The sequence below is a fragment of the Mobula hypostoma genome, chromosome 5 (assembly GCF_963921235.1).
Source record: "Mobula hypostoma chromosome 5, sMobHyp1.1, whole genome shotgun sequence".
Lineage (NCBI taxonomy): Eukaryota > Metazoa > Chordata > Chondrichthyes > Myliobatiformes > Myliobatidae > Mobula > Mobula hypostoma.
In genome coordinates this window covers 47,050,320-47,074,467 of record NC_086101.1, presented here as the reverse complement: position 1 = coordinate 47,074,467, position 24,148 = coordinate 47,050,320, and the positions used below count along the sequence as shown (strand labels likewise).

Sequence of the window (24,148 nt, the reverse complement as noted above, 5' to 3'; positions counted from 1 at the left end):
AAGATCAAGAATGTCCATGGCTTCCCCCGTGACAAATAAGATTGCATGTACATAATTGAATTGTTTGGGAAATCATCATCCCCAGAAGCATCATCAGCATACTAAAAAGCCTGTATCTGTACATTACAATCAGGTTCCCCCAATGCCCTTGGAGGAGCGTTTTGTTATTTTTTGTCTAGATCTGGGCATCACTGGCCCCTCCTAAACAAGAAGATGGTTGTCAGCCACCTTCATGGAATACTGCACACTTGCTGATGAAGCTCCCCTCATAGAGGATTCAGTCATGGTGCCAAAGAAAATGGGAAGAGTATCAATCGAATTACTGCTTTGTCCTGAATCATATTGAGATTTGTTGATCAATCTATGCAGGTGGAGAGTATTTCACCACGAGGCATTCTTAATTTTTATTATAACACAAGATGAACTGTAAGATTTGAACTAAGTGTATCTGATCATAATTATTACACAGGTTTAGCTTGAATCACATTGATACAGGCTAATTAATTTTGTGTTCCTCCAACACAAAATGCTGGAGGAACTAAGAAGGTCAGGCAGCATCTATGGAGGGGAATAAACAGTCAATGTTTCAGGCCAAGACCCTTCATCACAATTGGAAAGGAAGGGGGATGAAGCTAGAAGAAGGTGGTGGTGGGGGGGGGGGGATGAAGTAATAAGCTGGGAGGTGATAGGTGAAAAACTTAAAGGTCTGAAAAAGGAATCTGATGTGAAAGGAGACTGGACCATGGGAGAAAGAGAGGGAGAAAGAGAGGGACCCCGAGCACCAGGGGGAGGTTATAGGCAGTGAGGAAAAGAGAAGGCCTGAGAGGGGGCCAGAGTGGGGAATTGAAGAAGAGGGAAGGAGGAGGGGGAAATAATTACCGGAAGTTGAAGGTCACCCAGATTAAATATGAGCTATTGCTCTCCAATCCACCGTGGCAGCGGAGAAATGAAATTGGGAAGTAGAATTAAAATCGGTGGCCATTAGGAAATTCCACCTGTTGTGGCACACAGACTGAAGGTGCTTTATGGAGTGGTCCCCAGTCTGTGTTGGGTGTTACTGATGTAGAGGAGGCCACACCAGGAGTACCAGATACAGTTAATGACCCCAACAGACTTGCAGGTGAAGTGACTGTTTAGGGTCATAACTGGTGGTGAGGAAAGAGGTGAAGAGGCAGCTGTAGCATTTGTCCCACTTGCAGGAGTAAGTACCAAGACAGAGATCAGTGGGTGGGGAATGAGTTTTTTTTCCACAAAGTTTATTTCATAAATATTCTCAAGAGCGAATAAAAGTAAAGCTGATACTTAATAGTGGCATTCTATCTTCAGACAGTAATAAAATCTGGAGCAAACATTCTGATTCAGTAATTGACTTTATGACATTAAAATTTAAAACAATACAATAGGCATTCTTTTCTACAAATATTTTGTCTAAATCCAAAGTTTAAAATGCTTAGGGGTGCAGATTTCTTTTTAAGACTGAAGAGCAGTAATAATAATACACATCCACATTTTCTTCAATGGACTTGATTAGCAGTCATATTACATTTATCAACTCAAACAGTGCATCATTCACTGTTAACATGACTCATTAAAAGTTTCAAACATGGTTATCAAACTACAAAATTAAGCCCTAGAAATTTACACCCACCAAATATGTTGCATTGTAGCTTCTTGGTATTGTATGATTTATTCCAATGATTTCAATGGAGTGAACTTTGCCACATTACAATACATTGGCTGTATGAGGTTAGTGTTTAGCCCAGCAACAAGGGTGTGAATTTCTAAGCTTAGATGTTGGTAAAATGCAATGAGTTTTTCCAAGAATTGTTTTGTAGATATTACTAAAACTATTTAAATTACTGTTTGGCCAAAAAGTACAAAGCAATGGGTATTTGTAGGTTCTGTTTAAGTGCAGAACATCCTGAGTCATCTCAGTGCTGAAATGGAACAGCTTTTATGCGCAAAGCTCCTCTGTTCTCCCAAATTTATAGATCAGGCTGCTAAAAAATATTAGTGCATTCTGAAGGAGAACAGCCAGGCCTGGATAAACGTTAGCCTTTGGTACAACGTATGTCCCAAATAGGATCCACATGGAAGCTATGAGAGATCCAAACATTAGCTTGAAGCCAATGAAAAGCCAGATTCTTGCACCTGTCCTTCCCAAACAGCCTTCACTGTATCCATCACCTTGGACCTGCCCATTAGACATAGCATTAATCATGAAGAAAGCTATAGTTGACATAACACCACATGTGTGAAAAGCATGGTTCATGTCTTTATTGGTTGGGTAAACAACTGCAGCAACTATGATTATCCACCAACCTGTGAAGAACAACACTCCAGCAACTATAGATGCAATGGTATTTCTGCTTTCTCCCCAATCAATACATTCAAATTCCGGCCAGCAAAAATTGTCCAGGAACCCTGCCATTTTAAAGAGACTTTGAGACCTTCCACAAGTATTCAACCAATGATGTCTTCAGTCGTCGAGATCTCTTCAGAATCTGACCTCGGCCTCCTCGAGGCAAAGCCTATATCGCAGAAACCTCTTCAGCACCTCCCTGTCCACCTTACGTTCAGCCTCTGCATGCCGCTGCCAAGTCCTGGGAAATGAGTTCTGATGAATTTCAAACCTTCCTCCAAAACATTCTCCTTTATTCCCCAATTTTTTACAATTTGTGATTTTGTTCCAAGCTCATAACCAGACTTAGGCATAGTTTTTCAATTGGAGCTCTCTCCCTGAAAATGCAGCTTCCATTAAACAATATCCAAAACACTCATTTATCTTTACAGGATAAATCTAGAAGTTAGAAGTTAATTTAATTATGCTGCAGTCAATTATATACAGTGCTAATTTCTATGCTCACAAACTTATATTAAACCACAAAGGTGATTTTGCAAATATATCAATTTCTTCTTTTGACAGTCTTTGTAATGGAAGTATCGTCCCAGAGATTAAATATAACTTTGTGATTGAGATCAAGTCTCATATCTAATGCAGTCATGCCAATCTAGGTTTAGAGAATAAAGTCTAAACAAATCACACAGGATCATGTCATACTTTGGGAAATCTGCCATCAAATAAAGCATGTAGGGGCAACATCTTGATTGACATGTGGTTAATCATACTGAGATCATATTTAATTTACTAAGTCGCTTTGCACATGCTTAATTTCCCAAAGCATTTTTCTTTAGAGGCAGGAAAAGACCTGCAAAAGGGAAAATTGTATTTTGATACACTGACACGCTCCATTTATTTCATTTTTATTAGTATGTACAGAAATGGAATAGGACAAAAAATGATTGCTGAAAAATATGATCTTTAAAAAATTATGAAAACTTAGAACTTGCAAAAAATAAACCTTACGCTTTAGCAGATAAAACCACAAAATTATGGGCACATCTATTACTCAACACAAAAAATTAAATTCCTTTCCTTTAGCTGAAGCAACAATCTCCCCTCTCCACGAGCAGGCAGAAAATACAAAAGCCTGAAAACACATATCAGAATCAGGTTTAATATCCCTGTCATATGTCGTGACATTTGTTGTTTTGTGGCAATACATAAAAATACAAACTATAAATCATAATAAATAAATAAATATTGAAATACAGTAAATAAATTGTGCAAAATGAGAGGAAAAAAAAGAGTGAGGCAGGGTTCATGGGTTCATTGTCTTTTCAGAAACAAGAAGCTGTTCCTGAAGTGTTGAGTGTGTGTTTTCAAGCTCCTGTACCTTCTCCTTGATGGTAGCAATGAAAAGAGGGCATGTCCTGAGTGATGGGGGTCCTTAATGATGGATGGCGCCATTTAAGGCATCGCCTTTTGATAGTGTCCTCGATGCTTGGGAGGTTAATGCCCATGATGTTTCTGCAGCTTTTTTCAAACCAGTGCAGTGGCCCCTCTATACCAAATGATGATGCAATCAGTTAAAATGCTCTCCACAGAATATCTGTAGTAGTTTGTGGGTTTCTTTGGTGACATAACAAGTCCCCCAAACTCCTAATGAAATATAGCCGCTGTTGTGTCTTCTTTGTAATTGCATCAATATGTTGGGCCCAGGATAGATCTTCAGAGATGCTGACACCCAGGAACTTGAAATTGCTCAACCTTTCCACTATTGATCCCCAGATGAACACTGGTGTGTGTTCCTTCGACTTCCCCTTCCTGAAATCCACTATCAGTCTTATTGACATTGAGTGCAAGGATGTTGTTGTGAGACCACTCAACCAACTGATCTATCTCACTCCTGTATGCCCCCCTTGTCACTATCTGAAATTCTGCTAACAATAGCATCGTTGGCAAATTTATAGATGGTGTTTGAAATCTGCCTAGCCACACAATTGTGTGTGTAGAGAGAGTAGAGCAGTGGGCTAAGCACACATCCTTGAAGTGTGCTGGTGTTGACTGTCAGCTAGGATGAGATGTTATTTCCAATCCACACAGACTGTGGTCTCCCAGTGAGGAAGTCAAAGATCCAGTTGCACAGGGAGGTACAAAAGCCCAGGCTTTGGAGCTTGGTGGTTAGCACTGATTGTATTGACTGCTGAGCTGTAATCATTAACTATCAGCCTGACTTAGGTATTACTATTGCCTAGGCGATCCAAAGCTGAGTGGAGAGCCAGTGAGATTGCGTCTGCTGTAGACATATAGTGGCAACAGGCAAATTGCAGCAGGTCCAGTCCTCGCTTAGGCAGGAGCTGATTCTAGCCATGACCAACCACTCAAAGCCTTCATCATAGTAGATGTGAATGCCACTGTGCGATAGTGGTTGAGGCAGCTCACCTCGCTCTTCTTGGCCACTGGTCTGATTGTTTCCCTTTTGAAGCATGTGGGAACTTCTGACTGCAGCAGTGAAGAGACTGAAGGGAGCCTTGAACACTCCCAAAAGTTGGTAGGGCTCTGAAACCTGTGCCAACCAAGTACACCATCAGGGCCTGACGCCTTGTGGGGGTTCACCCTCTTGAAAGATGTTCTGTCTTCAGCCTCCAAGACAGAGGCAACAGGGTCATCAGATGCTGCAGGAATTCACACAGGTTAAGTTTTATTCTTACTTTCAAAACATGCATAAAAGTCACTGAGCTCATCTGGGAGTGAAGCATCACTGCCATTCATGATATTAGGTTTCATTTTGTAGGAAGTAATGGCCTGAAAACACACTGACGTGCATCCGATTCTGTCTAACCTCAATCAGAATTGCTTTTTGCGCTCTTAAAATAGCCTTCTGTAGGTCATATCTGGATTTCTTGTATAGTTCTGGTCTTGAATGCCACAGATTTAGTCCTCAGCAGACTATGAATCTCCTGGCTCATCCATGGCTTCAGGGTTGGGTATGTCCAGTATGTACCGCCATTTTTAAGGACAGCTTCTATCTGCTGTTACAAAACTACTGAACAGTTTCCTAATATAATAAAATGGACTCTTGCCCTCACAACGTACGACACCATGGCCTTGCACCTTATTGTCTATCTGTATTGCACTTTCTCTATAACTGTAACACTTTATTCTGCATTCTTTTATTGTTTACCTTGAACTACCTTAATCACCACTGTAATGAATTAATCCATATGGATGGTATGCAAGTTTTTCACTGTAGCAATATGTGATAATAATAAACCAATTTAACTTTTTAAGATAAACGTGGAAATCAAATATTAAAAAATGAGGTCAAATCAACCAATAGATTGCCTTAACCTTCCACTTTCTAACCATGGGATTTACAATCATGTTTTCAGATAGACATGAAAATATTGATATTCTGAAACTTGGTACAAAATCAAAAACATCTAAATTATTTATAGAAAGATGCTTGGAGGGCTGTATCATACTGTGAGTTGGTTAGAGCAATTATTTCATGGTTGAGAAGTCTGGGGATTTCCCTGACAACTTTTAGCATTAATAGGATTATGCTGTCATCTACAAAAATGCAAAAAGTCATCAATGGCTCAGATCCGGGAGAATCAGAGATAGCCATGGTGATATGAATGTGTTATTCTGTACATAAAGATTTTCAAACATGCTGGAATTATTGTTCCATCATAGCCCTTCTTAAGAAATGAAGCTTCAGTGGTGTTAAACTGTGATCATTAGGAAACGTTATCTAGATACTTTATCAAACAGCCCATCTTAAATGCCACAGACGCCTGTATATACTCTTCTTAACAGTGATTCTTAACCACATTCCAAGACTACGTGTCAAGTTAGCAATCATGCTCAAATTTTCCATGCATGCAAACAGGAATAGCAATGTAATGCAATCTAACAAACAAATTTAAATTTAAGAAAATTACTGGCATTAAAATTCTGGCCCAAATACATATTAAGAGGATGGTATTGATGTTACTAATATAACTTATATAGCTTGATTGACATAAATTAACAAATTAAATACCATTTTCCATTTTAAGAATCTTTCTTTTAAAAAAGAAATACTGCAAGCACAAAAAAAATTAGAACTTTACAGATGGTTTGAAAGCACTCAGCTACATATTCTTGTACATATTTGCCCTCAAACACTAAAGCATAACAATAAACTCTAACCAAAATTAAAACATCAACAAAATCACTGTAAAAGTTGAGAAGTCTTCAGCAGATTAATTTTTAGATTCATCATCACCACAGCTTTATAACTTATGCATTTACTAAGACTTTGTAATCATGTTTTTACTGTCTGCAATTCTCAAAAGATTTGTTTAACACTTGTGCCCCAGGGTAGAACTGAAGGATAAGAATGGAATCTCAGAAATGTTTGACGAGAATGAAGACCTGATTTGGGATAAATATCTAGTGTGTCTGCCTACTGAGATGTTAAGTAATCTTGCTGAAAGCAGCTTTGTAAAAACAAGGGAAATGGTCAGAAAACAATTGTTAGAAATCTAAAACTGATGGATATGCATTTTTCTAATACCAGACATGTGTATTAAATTTAAATAAATGCCTTTTCCTGAATCGAAGAACATTTTTCACCAGCACGTTTATGACCAAATGTTTGATTATTTTTTGAATCATCTTTAAAATTCTGTTGTTATGGATTTAAAATAAGGAAGGATTCATGAAAAGGGAAGATGGCCAGGTTACTTGAGGGATTAGTAGAGGCAGGGAGAAGGACATGTTCCTCTGCATTGCAATCAAGTTTAATATCACCATTTCACCATCAATAGTGACTGACAAATGTTGTGTTTCTGATCATGTGTAACTGTGTACACAGCAATGAATTTTCAGTTTTGGAATGTAATCAAATATTTTTTCCACAGAGCTGGATGAGCACGTGACCCATCTACCCCCCACCCCTCAACCTTTCAGTGCTGCTATTGGTAGCAGTAAGGTCATTGTAGCAGCACATGGGCTACTAGCAATGAATATCCGAGTCATGGCAGGTGTTAAATATGTTTTTTTTACTCCAAGGTGGAAAAGTACACTAAACTTCTCCTAGCACCAGTTCATAGCCTTCTGTAGGTGAAAGAAGGAGAAAAGGATTATACTACTTTGGCTCTGCTATTATCAATATTTACTGTCATTATTATAAATTGGTTTATTATTGTCACATGTACCGAGGTACAGTGAGAAACTTTTATTCTGCATGTCATCCTTACATGTTATTTCATTACATCAAGGTACTACAAGGGAAAACTAACAGAATGGAGAATAAAGTATTACAGAGAAAGTGCAGTGAAGGCAGACAGTATGATGCAAGGGCTATGATGAGGTAGACTGAAGTCAAGAGTCCATCTTATCATACAAGAGGGCCACCAGTAGTTTTATAACAGCAAGTTAGAAGCCATCCTTGAGCTTGGTAGAATTTGCTTTTAGGCTATTGTACTAAGAAAGGGAGAGAAGAGAACTTGTCTGGGATGGGTGGGGTCTTTGATTATGTTGGCTGCTTTACTAAGGCAGCTTGAAGTACAGGCAGAGTCTATGGAAGTGAGGCTGGTTTCCATGATGTGCTGAGCTGCGTTCACAACTTGCTGTAAAATGAAATGCCAAATGACGGGAATGCGACATGATAGAACTTTCATTGTTTGTGCCATATCAGTACTTGGCAGAGGAATATTCCATGACTGCAGACTGCTACCATTGGAAAGGGACTGAAATTTCAAATTGACTGGCGTTAAAGGAGTGGATATCCTTTAATTTAATATCTTTTTCACGTTTAAGAAAATTAATAATTTTAAATTAAAAGAATTCTTTCCATCCTGATTAATGCTCACTGATAATCTCATTGCTCACATGCTTGGTCTTCTCCAAGGTTAATCTCCTGCACTTCTGATTTTCTGTATTGGCGTTGTATCTTTAACAACGCTAGTTTCCCTGGTTGCAAGTGTGAGCTTTGCAAATTGGTGTATTTGCACCTGGAGGTTTATGATAGTTCCCATGATTTGTAGCTTCATCTTCAGAGGCAAAGATAATCTCTTTCATGCTATTGTCAAGCATCAAAGGTAAATATTGCTTTGTATTAGTTTTCTCATCAAAGCTGTCTTGTGCATTTGTGTGTTGGGGGTACATCATCTGATCAGACAACAGTGTCATCAAGGATTTGCCCTCTAGCATGTTATCTTTAAGTGTTGTCTCAGTTTAAATTCCATTATGGATTCTGCTTGTGTTGTTTAATGCACTGCTGATTTTCAAACAGAGGAGCAGAATTAGGCCATTTGGCCCATCAAATCTGCTCCACGACTCAATCATGGCTGATCCTTTTTTCCCCTCCTCAGTCCCACTCCCTGACCTACTACCCGTAACCTTTGATGCCGTGTCTAATCAAGAACCTATCAAGCTCAGCCTTAGATACACCTAACGACCTGGCTTCCACAGCTGCCTGTGGTAATAAATTCCACAAATTCACCACCCCCTGGCTAAAGAAATTTCTCTGCAACTCTGCTTTAAGTGGACACCCCTCTATTTTGAGGCAGGGCCCTCTTGTCTGAAACTCCCCCACCATCGGAAACATCCTTTCCACATCTACTCTGTCTAGGCCTTTCAACATTCGAAAGGTTTCAATGAGATCCCCCTTCATCCTTTTAAATTCCAGTGAGTACAGACCCACAGCAATCAAACTTTTCTTGTATGATAACCCTTTCAATCCTGGAATCATCTTTGTGACCCTCCTCTGAACCCTCTCCACTACCAGCACCATCTTTTCTCAGATGAGGAGCCCAAAACTGTTCACAATACTCAAGGTGAGGCCTCACCAGTGCCTTATAAAGACGCATCCTAGCATCACATCCCTGCTCTTGTATTCTAGATTTCTTTAAATGAATGTTAACATTGCATTTGCCTTCCTCGCCACTGACTCGACCTGTAAGTTAACCTTTACGATGGTCTGCCAGGGAATTCCCAAGTTCCTTTGCATCTCAGGTTTTTGGATCTTCTCCCCATTTAGAAAATAGTCTGCGCATTTATTTCTATTACCAAAGAGCATGACCATGTATTTTCCAACATTGTACTTCATTTGCCACTCTAAGACCTTCTGCAGCCTACCTGTTTCCTCAACACTATCTGCCCCTCCACCAATCTTCGTATCATCTGCAAACTTGGCAACAAAGCTATCTAAATCATTGATATACAGCACAAAAAGAAGCGGTCCCAACACCGACCCCTGCGGAACACCACTAGTCACTGCCAGCCAACCAGAAAAGGATCCTTTTAGTCCCACTCGCTGCCTCCTACCAATCAGCCAATGCTCTAACCATGTCAGTAACTTTCCTGTAATACCATGGGCTCTTACCTTGGTAAGCAGCCTCATCTGTGGCACCTTGTCAAAGGCCTTCTGAAAGTCCAAGTATCCAACACCAACTGCATCCCCTTTATCTATCTTACCTGTAATCTCCTCAAAGAATTCCAACAGGCTCATCAGGCAAGATTTTCCCTGAAGGAAACCATACTGACTCTGTCCTATCTTGTCCTGTGCCAAGTACTTCATAACCTCCCCCTTAACAATTGACTCCAACATCTTCCAACCACTGAAGTCAGGCTAATTGACATATAATTTCCTTTCTGCTGCCTTCTTCCTTTCTTAAGGAGTGGAGTGACATTTGCAATTTTCCAGTTCAGAGTTCAATGATTTTTGAAAGGTTATTACTCATGCCTCCACAATCTCTACCGCTACCTCTTTCAGAACCCTAACTTGCAGTTCATCTGGCTTAGGTGCCTTATATACCCTTAAGTCTTTTAGCTTTTTGTGCACCTTCTCCCTTGTAATAGTAACTGCACTCAGTTCTCTTCCCTCACACCCTTCAACATCTGGCACACTGCTAGTGTCATCATAAGGGTCATTACAACTGAATGTTACAAGAATAGTTCATTATAATGATATCATACAAGAGCACATTTCAGCTTTAGCATCTGGGACTTGCACAAAGCTATGACGACGTAGAAGGTACATATTCAAGATTTTAATATTTCGTTGTCATTGGAAATCTTTAATATTTTATTTTTTTGGAACAAAAATTTCATCTTGAATTTGTTTTCACCTCAAAGAACTGCAGACCGGATAAACATAATACAACAGGTCTGTGACCTGAAACAATGGGCTAGATGTTTGCTTTCATACGACCTGAAATCATGGCCTGCGGTCTACTAATGCTCACACTATCTAGCCTCGCTGTCTCAGTGATTCCCTCATTCTAGTCATATGATCTGAACAAGAACAAAGCATGTCCCATGTATGAGATGACACAGTGAAGAGTTCTGATCTTACATTTGATATAGCTGGAGATGGAACTTCGTCAGTTGTATAAATCTGCAACTGATCTTTAGCGTTTAATTGTCATGGCCAACGAGTAAAACATTTACAAACTATTTAAATTGAAGTAAATTATATGAATAAAATTTTGCATTAAAATAAAGTAAAACATATAACTAGATGTTAAACCAGTGCCAAAAATAACTTATCTTCCCTCGTGATGTTCTAAATTGTGTTCCACAATCTTTGCTGAAATCAATGAGGACTCAGATCCTACGCCAGATCTGACCCAAGAAAAGATCCAACAAAAGCTTCCCACTGAGGAATTCCACAAAGCTAGGAACCACTGCAGAAGTCAGTGACAGAGAAAACCAACAGAAGCAGACTTCTAATTCTATTAGTAAATTCTGCTCATCCAATTCTCACAGAACGTAGTATGCTGTAAAAGTCTGAGACATGCTGCTATTTAATGAGTTGGATGCAGAGAGTACCAATGAAAACTGTTGCAAATTTCAGTAACAAATCCTATCCCCTTGATGTTCAATAAGGCACAGACATTTGGACCACTGGTATTATTCTCAGTTTCAAATGGGAGATGAAGTTGTTAGCTTTATATTTTGTTTCCCTGAGTCCTTTCATTTTTAATTTAACAAATGTGCATTACAGTTGGTATCTTTGCATTCTGTTCTCCTCTATAAATAGATGTCATATAAATAGGTTCATGATAGGGATAATCAATAGAATAGCCACAGAACCGTATACTGCTCATGATCACTATTTGTTAAATCCACCATTACCTGAAATGGGCCAACTTCCACAACTTCCAATTTGATCAGCCAGGCCTTCAAAGAAATGTTTTGACAGTGAGTTATGTCAAGCCCATGATGAATAAATTGTCAAAGCGCTCGAACGTTTAGGAATGCCCTTGGCATTCACAAGTATTTAAAACATTCAAGAACTGCTAAAAAAAAATGATCATAGTATAAACATTTTTCAAAATGTTAATAAATCCAGAAAAATATCTTCAATATAAATTAACTGCTTCACAGACACTACCTTACATTAAGATGAATGGAGTCGCCTCATTAGCAGCAAACTTGGAAAAGGTTCAGTAGCGGATTCCTTGTGTAAATGCTAGAAAATGCAGAAATTGGCATCCAGCAGTGGATTCTGCAATGACTTTAGCATCGTAGCAGAATTAGTTCTGTGAGTTCCCACACAGTCACACACTTTTGCAGGAATCCTAAACCTCCACACAGTTTTGTCAGCTGACATTACCGTAAACTGACTTAGAAGAGTCTCATTCATTATTTGAAAGCTGATGTGGATTGCCAACTTTCCAAACAACTAATACAAGTAACTGGTACTCCCAAAGTAAACTTGCATAAAACACACAATCTTTGAAACATGGGGTACAAGGGCAGATGCTTCATTGACACATTTAATTATCTTTGATGGGAAGTGGAGCTGAAACAGACTGTGTGGGAGTTCTTAATTATATCAGAATGGGAAAAATTTCAGCACTTGCTTCATAAATTTCTTCAAATAATGTTAATCCCTGTGGTATTTTTACTTCCTCTGGCGGTACTTAGTAGGTGGGAAAAAAATAAAGAAAACACATTTCATTTCTTACCTTTGTTTAAGGCGGCGTTTCGCTGTTGTGGGAACATTAGCACCGTAACCATAAGAGAAAAGAACACGTTCAGCATCATCCTCATTTTCCACTGCAGGAAGAAAGCAAGAGGATTATAAACATATTCCATTAAAATTTGAAAAAAAAATAATACACATAATTAACCAGATGGCAACCTGTAAAATTAGTAATATATCAATATTAAGAAGTTTCATGTATCATTCATAACACAATCGCAATACTTTGAGAAACAATTGTAGGATCGTAATGTGCGGACAGAAGCACACCAATCATAACTTAAAAATCTTGCCCATCATCACTTTTAATAGGATTCCTTGACATTGAAAAAAAATGAGATAAATGCTCGCCAATGGTTGATGGATAAATGTAAAATATTGTGACTACACAAATGAGATCCCAAATTAGCTATCTGCATCCTAATACAGTATCAATAAATAATAAGTTTATTGCTGCTGTCTAAAATATCCAGTTTGTAAGTTGCAAATAACATACCATCCAGTGCTAGGAAAATTCCATAGAAGAGTCTAAGCAGCTCTGACATTCAACGGCATTATCATTATAAAATTCCTGACAAACAGCCAAAATCACAGTGGGACATGTTATATAAATCTAGGTCAGTGGTATTCCACGCAGAGGTCCATCTGATTTTCCAAGCTTCACCAACACATACAAAGTTTAAGTATGGCACAATACTTAACACTTTGGCTTGTACAGGAGAGTGAGGAGATAATTGATCAGAATTACAGGGAAGTAGTCACCACTAAGTTGCAGGAGGTGAATAGCTGGGTGACCGTCAAGAGAGATGGAAATGTGTATATGCAGTTAGTGCAGAATGCTCCTGTGGCCATTCTTCTCAATAATAGGTATACCGCTTTCGATACTATTGTGGGAAATGACATCTCAGGGGAATGCCATGGAGACCAGGTTACTGGCACTGAGCATAGGTCTGTGGTGCAGAAGGGAAAGAGGGAGAAGAGGGGAGCAGTAGTGATAGGGGACTCAATAGTCATGGGAACAGACAGGACATTCTGTGGACATGAACAGGACACCCGAATGGTAGTTGCCTCCCTGGTGCCAGGGTCAGGGACATTTCATATCACGTCCACAACATTGTGGAGAGGGAGGGAGAACAGCCAGGTATCTTGGTACATATTGGTACCAATGACAAAGGAAGGAAAGGCAAAGAGGTCCTGAAAAGAGAATTTAGAGAGCCAGGTAGAAAGCTGAGAAACAGGACCTCCAGGATAGTAATTTCTGGATTACTGCTTATGGCACATGCCAATGAAGGTAGAAACAGGATGATTTGGCAGATTAATATGTGGCTGAGAAGCTGGTGCAGGGGGCAGGGCTTCAGGTTCTTGAATCATTGGGATCACTTGATGAGTTGCACCTGAACCAGAGGGGGACCAATATTCTCGCGGGCAGGTTTGTTAGAGTTGTTGAGGAGGGTTTAAACTAGTTTGGTAGAGGGTGGGAACTGGAGTTAAAGGACTCAGGATAGGACGGATGGTAAAAAAGTAAAGATAGCATGCAGTCAGACTATCAGGAAGGGCAGGCAGATGATGGGACTTTATTGCAGCCAACAGGCTGAGTATCAAAACAGTACGGATGCAGAATCAGAAAGGATAGCAAATAGGGTACTCAAGGTGTTGTATCTAAATGCGTGTAGTATAAAAAATAAGGTGGATGATCTTGTTGCACTCTTACAGATTGCCAGGTATGATGTTGTGGCCATTACTGAATCGTGGCTGAAGGACGGTTGTAGTTGGGAGCTGAATGTCAAGGTTACACGTTATATCGGAGGGAAAGGAAGGTAGGCAGAGGGGGTGGTGTGGCTCTACTGGTAAATAATGGTGTCAGATCAGTAGAAAGTTGTGGCATAGGATCGGAAGATGTTGAATCCTTGTGGGTTGAGTCAAGAAACTGTAAAGGTAAAACGACCCCAATGGCCGTTATATACAGCCCTCCCAACAGTAGCTGGGATGTGGACCACAGGTTACAATAGGAAGTGGAAAAGGTGTGTAAAAAGGGCAAGGTTATGATAGTCATGGGAGATTTCAACAGGCAGGTCAATTGGAGAAATTTGTTGCAATGCCTAATAAATGGCTTTTTGGAGCAGTTTGTTGTTGAGCAGCTAGGGGATCAGCTATACTTTAGTAACAGCTTCAAAATTTGTGACCACCACAATCTACAACAAAATCAGCAGATGTGTGCTAGCAATACCATCTCCTAGTCACATACCTTCTTAACTTGATACTTATAATTGCCATTTCTTCATTTTCACCGTGTAGAAATTCTGGAATTACTACCCAACAAAATAGTGGGAGTATCTTTATTCGTCATAGAAACAGCAATTCAAGGCAGCTCACTATTTCTCCCTTACAGGAAACTAAGCGATATTACTACAATGGAGAGGATGGTAAATGGCACATCAGGTACATGCCAGCTCCCAGGAGAGCAACTTCATCAATCTAATTTCCCTTCTTCTTCTTTCCCAGTAACTTGTGAATTACAAACTTTCACATGACCATAACATCCCCCCTTTAATTTTTTTACACTCATTTGTTCAAAGGAGTAATCTCCTACCAGTATGCCTTTTGTCTATAACAGGGGTGTCAAACTACCGGCCCAGGAAGGGGTCCAATCCAGCCTGCGGGATGATTTGGGAAAAAAAAGTATATTCATGAACATTTATAATGCATCTGTACGGCAGCCGTGTTTTCTCCCTCGCCGCACTCTCTCCCACCGCTGTCTGTGCCGGCAGCTTGTTGTGTGTACTTAGAAAACAATAGGCGGCAGTTAACCACCCGCTGTGCATAAGCACCTACCACCCTGCACTGAAGGCCACTAGGGCCCCACTTACGTCATCAGACACAGTATAAACACAGAGTACTCAGGTAAGTAACACCTGTAGTAAGGCTGAGACTGTTTGCTGCTGTGGTTCAAAATGCTTTCCAGGAAAAGAGAAGTTGACATCGAAGGTCAGATATTCAACAATAATTGGAAAGATCGTTTTTTCTTCCGTGAGGTCAACGGCAAATCTGTGTGTCTGATATGCTCGCAACAACTGGCTGTGGCAAAAGAGTAAAATATCAAACAACACTATGAGACGTCACACGGAGAAAAATATGACAAGTACGCACGACTCAGAACGCAAAAGGTAAACAAGCTTGAAGCAGCTCTGAAAAAACAGCAATCAGTGTTCACCAAAAGTTGAGAGACTAATGATGGAGCTGTCAAGGCCAGCTATATTATTGCCAGCAAAATAGCTGCTGCGTCAAAGCCATACTCAGAGGGGGAATTCAACAAAGCACGCATGCTGACGGCGGCTGAGCTGGTGTGCCCTGAGAAGAGACAGGCTGTTGGTAATATCAGCTTGTCAAGAAATACTGTGGCAGAGAGAATCGGGGACCTTGCTGGAGATTTGGACAGTCAACTAAAAGACAAAGTGAAGTCATTTTTTGCCTTCTCCATTGCAATTGATGAGAGCACCGATGTGATTGATGTAGCTCAATTGGGAATATTTATTCGTGGTGTTGATGCATCTTTGACCGTCACCGAGGAGTTTGTGGAGATGGTGCCCACGACAAACACCACAACGGCGAACAACATTTTCTCCAGCCTCGTCAAGGCCTTGGACAGACTGGGGATTGACTAGAGTCACGCTGTCAGCGTGGCAACAGATGGCGCATGGTCGGGGAAAAAGGCAGGTCGGGAAAAAGCCAAGGGACTCAACCATTGGCAATTTGACACTCTTTTGTCCGAAAGTAATATTGGATATGGCCTACCCTACTACACTGAAGTCTGCTGGTTAAGCAGAGGGGTTGTGCTCAAATGTCTTTTTCAATTACGTGGGGAAACTGGACTATTCATGAACGAGAAAGGGAAGCCAGTGGCAGAGTTGGATGACCCAGACTGGCTTCATGATCTTGCATTTTTGGTGGATATAACATAGCACATAAATGTGCTTAATGTTAACATGCAAGGCCGCAACAAACTTGTTACGGAATACCACGACAGAATTCGTGCCTTTCAAACTAAATTAGGCCTGTGGGAGGTGCAACTATCCTGGAGCAACCCAGCTCGTTTCCCCTCTTTGCAGTCTGTGCGTGTCGCTCATGGGAATAATGACAACATGGACAGGTACAAGGACAAAATACCACGGCTGAAAAGTGAGTTTTAGAATTGTTTCCAAATTTTCACTCAGCTCAAGAAGGAATTCTCACTATTTCGCTCGCTGTTTGCCATCAACGTAGCATCAGATGTGCCAGAGGAACTCTCAGTGGAACTAATTGAAATTCAGTGTAACTCGGCTTTGAAATATAAATTTGAGACTGTGGGTCTGGACTCGTTTTATCAATACCTGGGACCGATGTACCCCAAGGTGACAGACTTTGCCTCAAAGATCCTTTGCATGTTCGGGACAACATATCTCTGTGAGCAGGCGTTCTCCATAATGAACATTAACAAATCCAAACTGCGCTTGCAGCTGAAACACAGACATCTAAATGACATTATGAAAATCACAACTGCCCAGAAACTGGTCCCTGATGTTGACAGGCTGGTTAAAGCCAAGAGATGTCAGCTGTCTGGAAGCAGCAAGTGAAAAGTGAGTGACACTGTTCCATGCACTGCAACATGTAAGCAAAATGCACTATGAAATATTGAGTGTATTAATATTGTGATTCATTCATTTTCTGACTATTCTGTTATTGTAAATATGATCACTTCAATAAAAATTAGAGGCTAACTGTGTTCATTGTCTGAGTTTGATTGCTGGAAGCAGGCTATTAAAAATTAGGTGCAGTTGTGTAGCCTATATTTACAATTTGTTTTGTTAGGCCTACATTTGTGTCTGCTAATGTTCGATTTCAAATGGTTTATTAATGGAAAGGGTGTGGCTCCCAAAACAACCTTAGCCAAAATAGCATCGTTTTTTTCTCTCTCTCATCACAACTTTCTTGTAGCCTATGACTGTAAGTTAATACCAATCATAAAAATAACGCTTGCTAGGCAATCTTCTTCATAAGAAACGAAATTCGTAGAGTGAAACACTTTGTACTTATAGCAGAGACTGAGACACATGAGCAGGTTGAAAAGACAAAGGCAACGAAAGCTGTGGGAGCGCGCGCACACACGTGCACAGCTGATCCGGCCCGCATGAAGTCGCATTTTGCCCAATCCGGCCCGTGACCTAAAATGAGTTTGACACCCCTGGTCTATAGGATAAATCTGAAGCACTGGCTGTCATGGGAGAGTGTGCAAACACCACCACTTGAGGATTTTAACCTGGGTTCCTAGACCGACAAGGATAAAGTCCTAAATACTGTGCAAAGGTGCCTAGGATAGTAAAATTCCGATGCTGCTAGGGCAGCCAATAAAACATAGTTATAGGACGTTCTACCAATTAACTTTCAAAAAGACTACGACGAGTTAAGTGAAAAGCAGTGAGGGTTGGTATATTGCGTGAGCACAGTCTTTGATTAATGAACACCAGTACCATACTCTAGTCTCTCCATTAAACTCCACTGGATTCCACCTGTATCAATGGGTGTATTAATGGTCTACCTTTGATGATTAAAAATAATATAAAAGAGCACATGCTCTATGTGGTTGGTGCAAGCTGACTATAAGAATGTTTGTAAATAAATCCTTCGCAATTTTGTTAGATAACAGTGAGAAGAGACCAGGCTATATCTCAAATATGGCTTACTTTCAGCTGATTGCATTATAACACCATCCAGTTCCTGTTCCAGTTTCTCATAAGTCTCCAATCGAGCTTGAAGCTCGGAGTTTTGAGTCTGAAGCTCACTGGTATGCTTGTCTGCTGATGCTTGCAGCTTGTAAAATTCTTTTGTTAAAACCTGTCGAGGCAACAGCACAAAATAAAACCATTAACAGTAAACCCCCTATTACATACTAACTTTATAAAGTAAAATACATATTATTACAAAATACATAGTGCTGCACATCTGTAGTTGCACATGAAGAATCCTGAACACTTGCAAATAACTGGTCATTGTCTGGAAGACAGATGAGTAATTAGATACAGGATGGAAAAGGAGGGAACAAGAAAGGACAAGGAGAGATGGAATGTTAAGAATCATGACAGAAAAACAAGAAAGATGAAGTAGAGAAAGTGAGGAATAGAGTGCATGGCATGGGATGCACAGGTGGAAAGATGATTTGATGAAAGAGAGGCAGAGAAAGTAAAGAGAAGTAAGAGGAGAAAAGCAGCCAGCAGTACACTTCTCAAGTTACTGGACTGCTGCTCAAGATGTAGGAGCAATAAAGAATGATGACCGTGAATGCAAAGAACAGTCATGAAAACTTTTTACTTTTACAGCGTACTTCAGGAAGGAAAGTATCATTATCAACTAGCTTAATGTAATTTGACTTTTAATTGATTTGTGAAACGACTCCAGTTTAAGATGGTGCTGCTGAGGACAAGTGACAACTTACTGGTGGTTCCCAAAGTAAGAAATACAAATACTTTATTTAATAACACTTTTTCTGTGAAAAACAAAATATGGTAACCGATCACCAAAATAACAATGAAGAGTGGGCGAAGGCAAGGCTGACTCGATGGTTGAGGCGTGTGAGTGCGATGCAAAGTCAGAGAAGTGGTCAGAGCGAAGTTGAGGCTTGGTTGAGATGAAGTCGGGGTGTGAGAAACTGAGAAGAGTCAGAGAGGAGGAGTTTGGGAGCCCGTCTGTCTAACCTGAGAACGAGGTCCAAACAATCCAAGTGCTAGACAAACTTGGAAATTCCGGGTACGGGCCGAAACTTGGCAGCGGGGTCCAGGTCCTGAACGTATCGATGTGACAGGACCTGGGACTCGTGCGATGAATAACCCGATGTTTGGACGATTTTAAACGTCGGGCTGGATGGATTGAAAGGGCAGGGTGTCAGGACCGGAGGCAAGCGTTGGGACAGTTCTGTTCGCCGTTCCACAATGTTTACTCCACTCTTTGCTGCACTGAAGCTGAGGCTGTGGACTTGCTCCGGGCTCTACGACATTTTGCTCAGCTGTGCGATGACCTGATGCTGAGGCTGTGGGCTTGCTCTGGGCTTTGTGTCTATGGACTCACTTTCATTCTGAATGCTGTTTGCTTGCTTTATTGTTTGCATGATTTGTTTTTTTTTCCCTCCCTCTCTCCACATTGGGTGGTTGTTGATTTTTTAAACATGGGTTCTTTTGGGTTTCTTGTTTTGAGACTGCCTCTGAGGAGACAAATCTCAAGGCTGTATAATGCATACATACTTTGAACTTTGACTTTACAAGCTATTTAATTCAAGCAGTCATTATCAAGAGACTATAAGTACTAATCTTATCAGCAATGCTATGTGAATGAATAAACATATTGAGATAGGGGTTGGGACAGACTACAACGACTAGCTCAGTGTAGAGAAGCAAACAAAATTTTTACTTCTTTCTGCCTCGAACAATGGTTACCTGTAGTATCCCATTACCCAAGGAATAATAAATTCTCAGCTACTCTTTGGGAGTGTGGGTGTGTTCAGGTAATGTGCATTTTCTTTATGATTTCTTAAATTTAAGGAATTTTCCCACTGTTGAAAAAAGTTGAGTACTACCTACTCCCTTTTCACTCAAAGCAGTGATTGCTAAAATCTGATCCAGAATGTTGCATATACTGAGGTTTTAGAAGGCATTGGTTAGAGCACACTTGCAGTATATTAGCAATTTTGAGGCCCATATCTACGAAAGGATGTTGTGGCATTGGAGAAGGTCCAGAGGAGGTTTACAAGAATGATCCCGGGAATGAAAGGGTTATTGTGTGATGAACATTTGATGGTTCTGGATCTGCACTCACTGGAGCATAGAAGAATAAAGGCAGATCTCACTGAAATCTACTGAATATTGAAAGGCCTAAATCGATTGGATGTGGAGAGGATGTTTCCTACAGTGGGGAAGTTTAGTACCAGAGGGTACAGCCTCAGAATAGAAAAATGTCCCTTTAGAATAGAGGAGGTATTTGTTCAGCCAGAGGGTGGTGAATCTGTGGAATTCATTGCCACAGACAGCTGTGGAGGCTAAGCCACTGGGTATATTTAAAGTGAAGGTTGATACGTTTTCTGGTTTAAGATGGTGCTGATGAAGCACAGCGACAACTTACTGGCAGCAACATCTATTAATTTCTTTATTAATCACACTTTTTCCTCAAAAACGATCACTGCAATCAATAGCCTGTAACTTCCATTTTGGAGTCGAGCTTTGGAACTGCCTGTATGACTTGGCATTTTTGCAGTGTGAGCTGAAATCTCAAAGGCACAGGATGGTTTCAGCGTGACATATATGGGCCGAATTGAGGTGGTGGGACCTGGGCCTGAGAGCGGAAATGAGCCAATGTTTGGCTGCTGGAACAGACTTGGGGGCAACTCAAAGTGGCAGAACCGAGGAGGTAGGGCTTGGGTCCCGAGCGCGAGAAACAAGTGGAGGTTTGACCGATTTAAGCGTTGGGCCAAATATCAAAGCAACAGCATCCAGGTCCGAGAGCAAAAATCAATTGTTTTGCTGACTCAGGCACCAGGCCAAACTGAAAAGATCAGGAGTATTGGGGCCAGAGGTGTGGGATGGGCTGTTGTTTAGCTCGCTGCTCCGTGACTGGTCTCTGCGCCAAACTGAGGTTGTGGCCTGAAACTAATGGGGTCTTGAATCAGCTGCAGTGATGACTGCCTTCATGGCTGTGGACTCACTTTCGTGAATTTCAATTCTGAATGTTATTTGCTTAATTTTATTGTTTGCAAGATTTGTTTTTTTTTCCCCTGCACATTGGATGTTTGACAGTCTTTTTTTTAAATGGGTGCTATTGGGTTTCTTTGGTTTTTGGCTGCCTGTCTGTGATTGAAATAGCAAGGATTAATTATGCATGGAGACTCAACATTATCACCTCATGTGCTGTGTCAAGATGTAGGCGATCATGTGGTCTCCTGGCCATAATTTTTCTTGGCAAATCTTTCTACAGAAGTGCTTTGTCATAGGCCTTCTTCTGGGCAGTGTCTTTACAAGACGAGTGATTCCCCCAGCCAATATCAATACTTTTCAGAGATTGTCTGCCTGGTGTCAGTGGTCGCATAACCAGGACTTGTGATATGCACCAGCCGCTCATAAAACATCCACCACCTGCTGCCATTGCTTCAAGTGATGCTGACTGGGGGCTAAGCAGGTGCTACATCTTGCCCAAGGGTGACATGCAGGCTGGCGGAGGGAAGAAGCACCTTATACCTTCTTTGGTTGAGATGTATCTCCAGCCGCCACCCACGGAGACCAAGTAAATGAAGAACTTCAAAAGCAAGAGAAAATCTGCAGATGCTGGAAATCCAAGCAACACACACAAAATACCGGAGGAGCTCAGCAGGCCAGGCAGCATCTATGGAACACTTGGTCCTTCTTACACTGAGAAAGAAGTGAGCAGGAGAATCAACCAGCTTTTTCATTTTGATCACTATCTAGCAGAAGAGGGTCAGAGCCCTCTCTATTTCCTGAGGAGACTGAGGTCCTTTAACATCTGCCGGACGTTGCTGAGGATGTTCTACGAGTCTGTGGTGGCCAGTGCTATCATGTGTGCTGTTGTGTGCTGGGGCAGCAGGCTGAGGGTAGCAGACACCAACAGAATCAACAATCTCATTCGTAAGGCCAGTGATGTTGTGGGGGTGGAACTGGACTCTCTCACGGTGGTGTCTGAAAAGAGGATGCTGTCTAAGTTGCATGCCATCTTGGTCAATGTCTCCCATCCACTACATAATGTACTGGGTGGGCACAGGAGTACATTCAGCCAGAGACTCAGTCCTCCAAGATGCAGCACAGAGCGTCATAGGAAGTTATTCCTGCCTGTGGCCATCAAACTTTACAACTCCTCCCTTGGAGGGTCAGACACCCTGTGCTGATAGGCTGGTCCTGGACTTATTTCATAATTTACTGGCATAATTTACATATTACTATTTAACTATTTATGGTTCTATTACTATTTCTATTACTATTTATTATTTATGGTGCAAATGTAACGAAAACCAATTTCCCCCTGGGATCAATAAAGTATGACTATGAACTATGAACTATATCATCACTGAAAATAATTTGGCAATAACTATATTTATTAAGCAATGCATTTTAAACCATAAACTTTGACTAACTTATTGACAGAATTCAAAACTGCATTATAATAAGATGAAGTAAATACCTTCCCTGTATTAAAAGACCACTCATTAACTGTCAGGGATTCCAAACTGACTCAACAGGTCTCAAGTGAACCATAGGTTTTAATGATAGTTTTGGCCTTCATTACTAAGGCTAATGCTTTTCCAAAATAAATGCAGTTCCCACATATTTTTATTTAAAGGGCAAGTTTTATTTGTTATTTTTAAACAAAACATTAATTTTATAGCATGTGTACTCCAGAGAAAAAAAACTTCTAATTATTCTGGAAAGCACTGTTTGTACTCATTAGAGCAACATTGAAAGCTGATTTAAAGTATATTCTTTTTCTTTTTAATTTTAGTAGTCAAGGTAACAGTCTATAATCCCCAGGATCAACCTTCTGATGTATTAAAATTTGGAATAACATTTTTTCTTTTCCAGACTTCTGGTGCCACAGTTCTGTCTAATGAGCTGAAACAACTTTCAGAACTATCAGCTTTCCCCCCCCAATCTGATCAAGGTGTTTTATAACCATTCAAGCACATCATATGTTAATGGCTGTTGCTGATAAATACTTTTTCCATAAATACAAGTTATTCTAAATTATCTCGAAGGTTCTGGGTGGTCTCTGAGGTTCACTTACAACTGAAGCTTCAAACTCCCTGCTGCTAGTTCAATTGAATCAAAGGCACGGTAATCACAGTCTTACCTCCACTTGTATCAATGTTATTCCGCCAATAGAAGCTTAACTCCTCCCCGACTTTCCCTCCCTCTAGCTGGTGAAGTCACTTATCATTGGATCTTGTTAAACCAAATTAATTGCCTCAGTAATGCATGAACATCCTGAACGGTAAAGATCTCCACTAGTTCCTTATACCTTTTCTTCTTTCTTCCATTCCTATCTTCCATCACTAAGCAAACAGACCAGCTGAATGGGAATGGGAAAAGATGTTTTTCAAAAGATATAAACCAGAAATCTTACCAGATTCCTCCTCCTCCAGTCCTTTATCTCTTTCACTAATCAACACCCCAGCTCTTTACTTCACAACTCTCCCCCTTGCCAGGTTTCACTTATCACCCACCACATTATACTTCTTCCTCCCCTCCCCCCACCTTCTTAGTCTGACTTCTTTTTTTCCAGTCCTAATGAAGGGTCTCGGTCCGAAACATCAACTGGTTATTCCTCTCCATAGATGCTGCTTGGACTGCTGAGTTCCTCCAGCATTTTACGTGTGTTGCCTTGGATCTCCAGCAAGTGCAGATTTTCTCCTGTTATAAACCAGAAATATTTTGGGGTAAACTAATCAATTAAGACTCAATAGTGCAGTACTGAGGCAAAGTGGTTAGCACAACACTTTCTAGTACAGGTGACTCGGGTTCAATCCCCACCGCTGTCTGTAAGGAGTTTGTACATTCTCCTCATGACCGTGTGGGTTTTCTCTGGGTGCTTCAGTTTCCTCCCACAGTCCAAAGATGTACTAGTTGGTAGGTTAATTGGTCATTGTAAATTGTCCTGTGATTAGGCTAGGATTAAATCGGGGGATTGCTGGCAGGCATGCCCCGAAGTGCCGGAAAGGCATATTCCACGCTGTTTCTTAATAAAGTAAAACTTCGAAAAATGAAGACATCCACTTATTGCCTCAACAGTGATTATTT

The 24,148-nt window shown here is 40.6% G+C and overlaps 2 protein-coding genes across 7 annotated transcripts in view; both read right to left on the bottom strand.

Moving 5' to 3' along the window:
• The window catches only part of pibf1 (progesterone immunomodulatory binding factor 1), a 180,361-nt gene that overhangs the window by 49,048 nt on the left and 107,165 nt on the right, over positions 1 to 24,148 (bottom strand). For all 6 annotated transcript variants that reach the window (XR_010018032.1, XM_063048444.1, XM_063048441.1 and 3 more), the window contains exons 12-13: positions 18,047 to 18,197; positions 12,313 to 12,403 (exon numbers count right to left, since the gene is read on the bottom strand). Coding sequence is in view for 5 of the 6 variants with exons in the window: in XM_063048444.1 (XP_062904514.1) it covers positions 12,313 to 12,403; positions 18,047 to 18,197 (242 nt within the window). In the remaining variant the exon portion in view is untranslated. The remainder of the gene's footprint in view (positions 1 to 12,312; positions 12,404 to 18,046; positions 18,198 to 24,148) is intronic.
• Positions 1,768 to 2,578, bottom strand: LOC134346793 (transmembrane protein 50B-like). The gene has a single exon (XM_063048446.1). It carries the CDS (start codon positions 2,429 to 2,431, stop codon positions 1,955 to 1,957), a length of 477 nt encoding a protein of 158 aa, XP_062904516.1. The 5' UTR covers positions 2,432 to 2,578; the 3' UTR covers positions 1,768 to 1,954.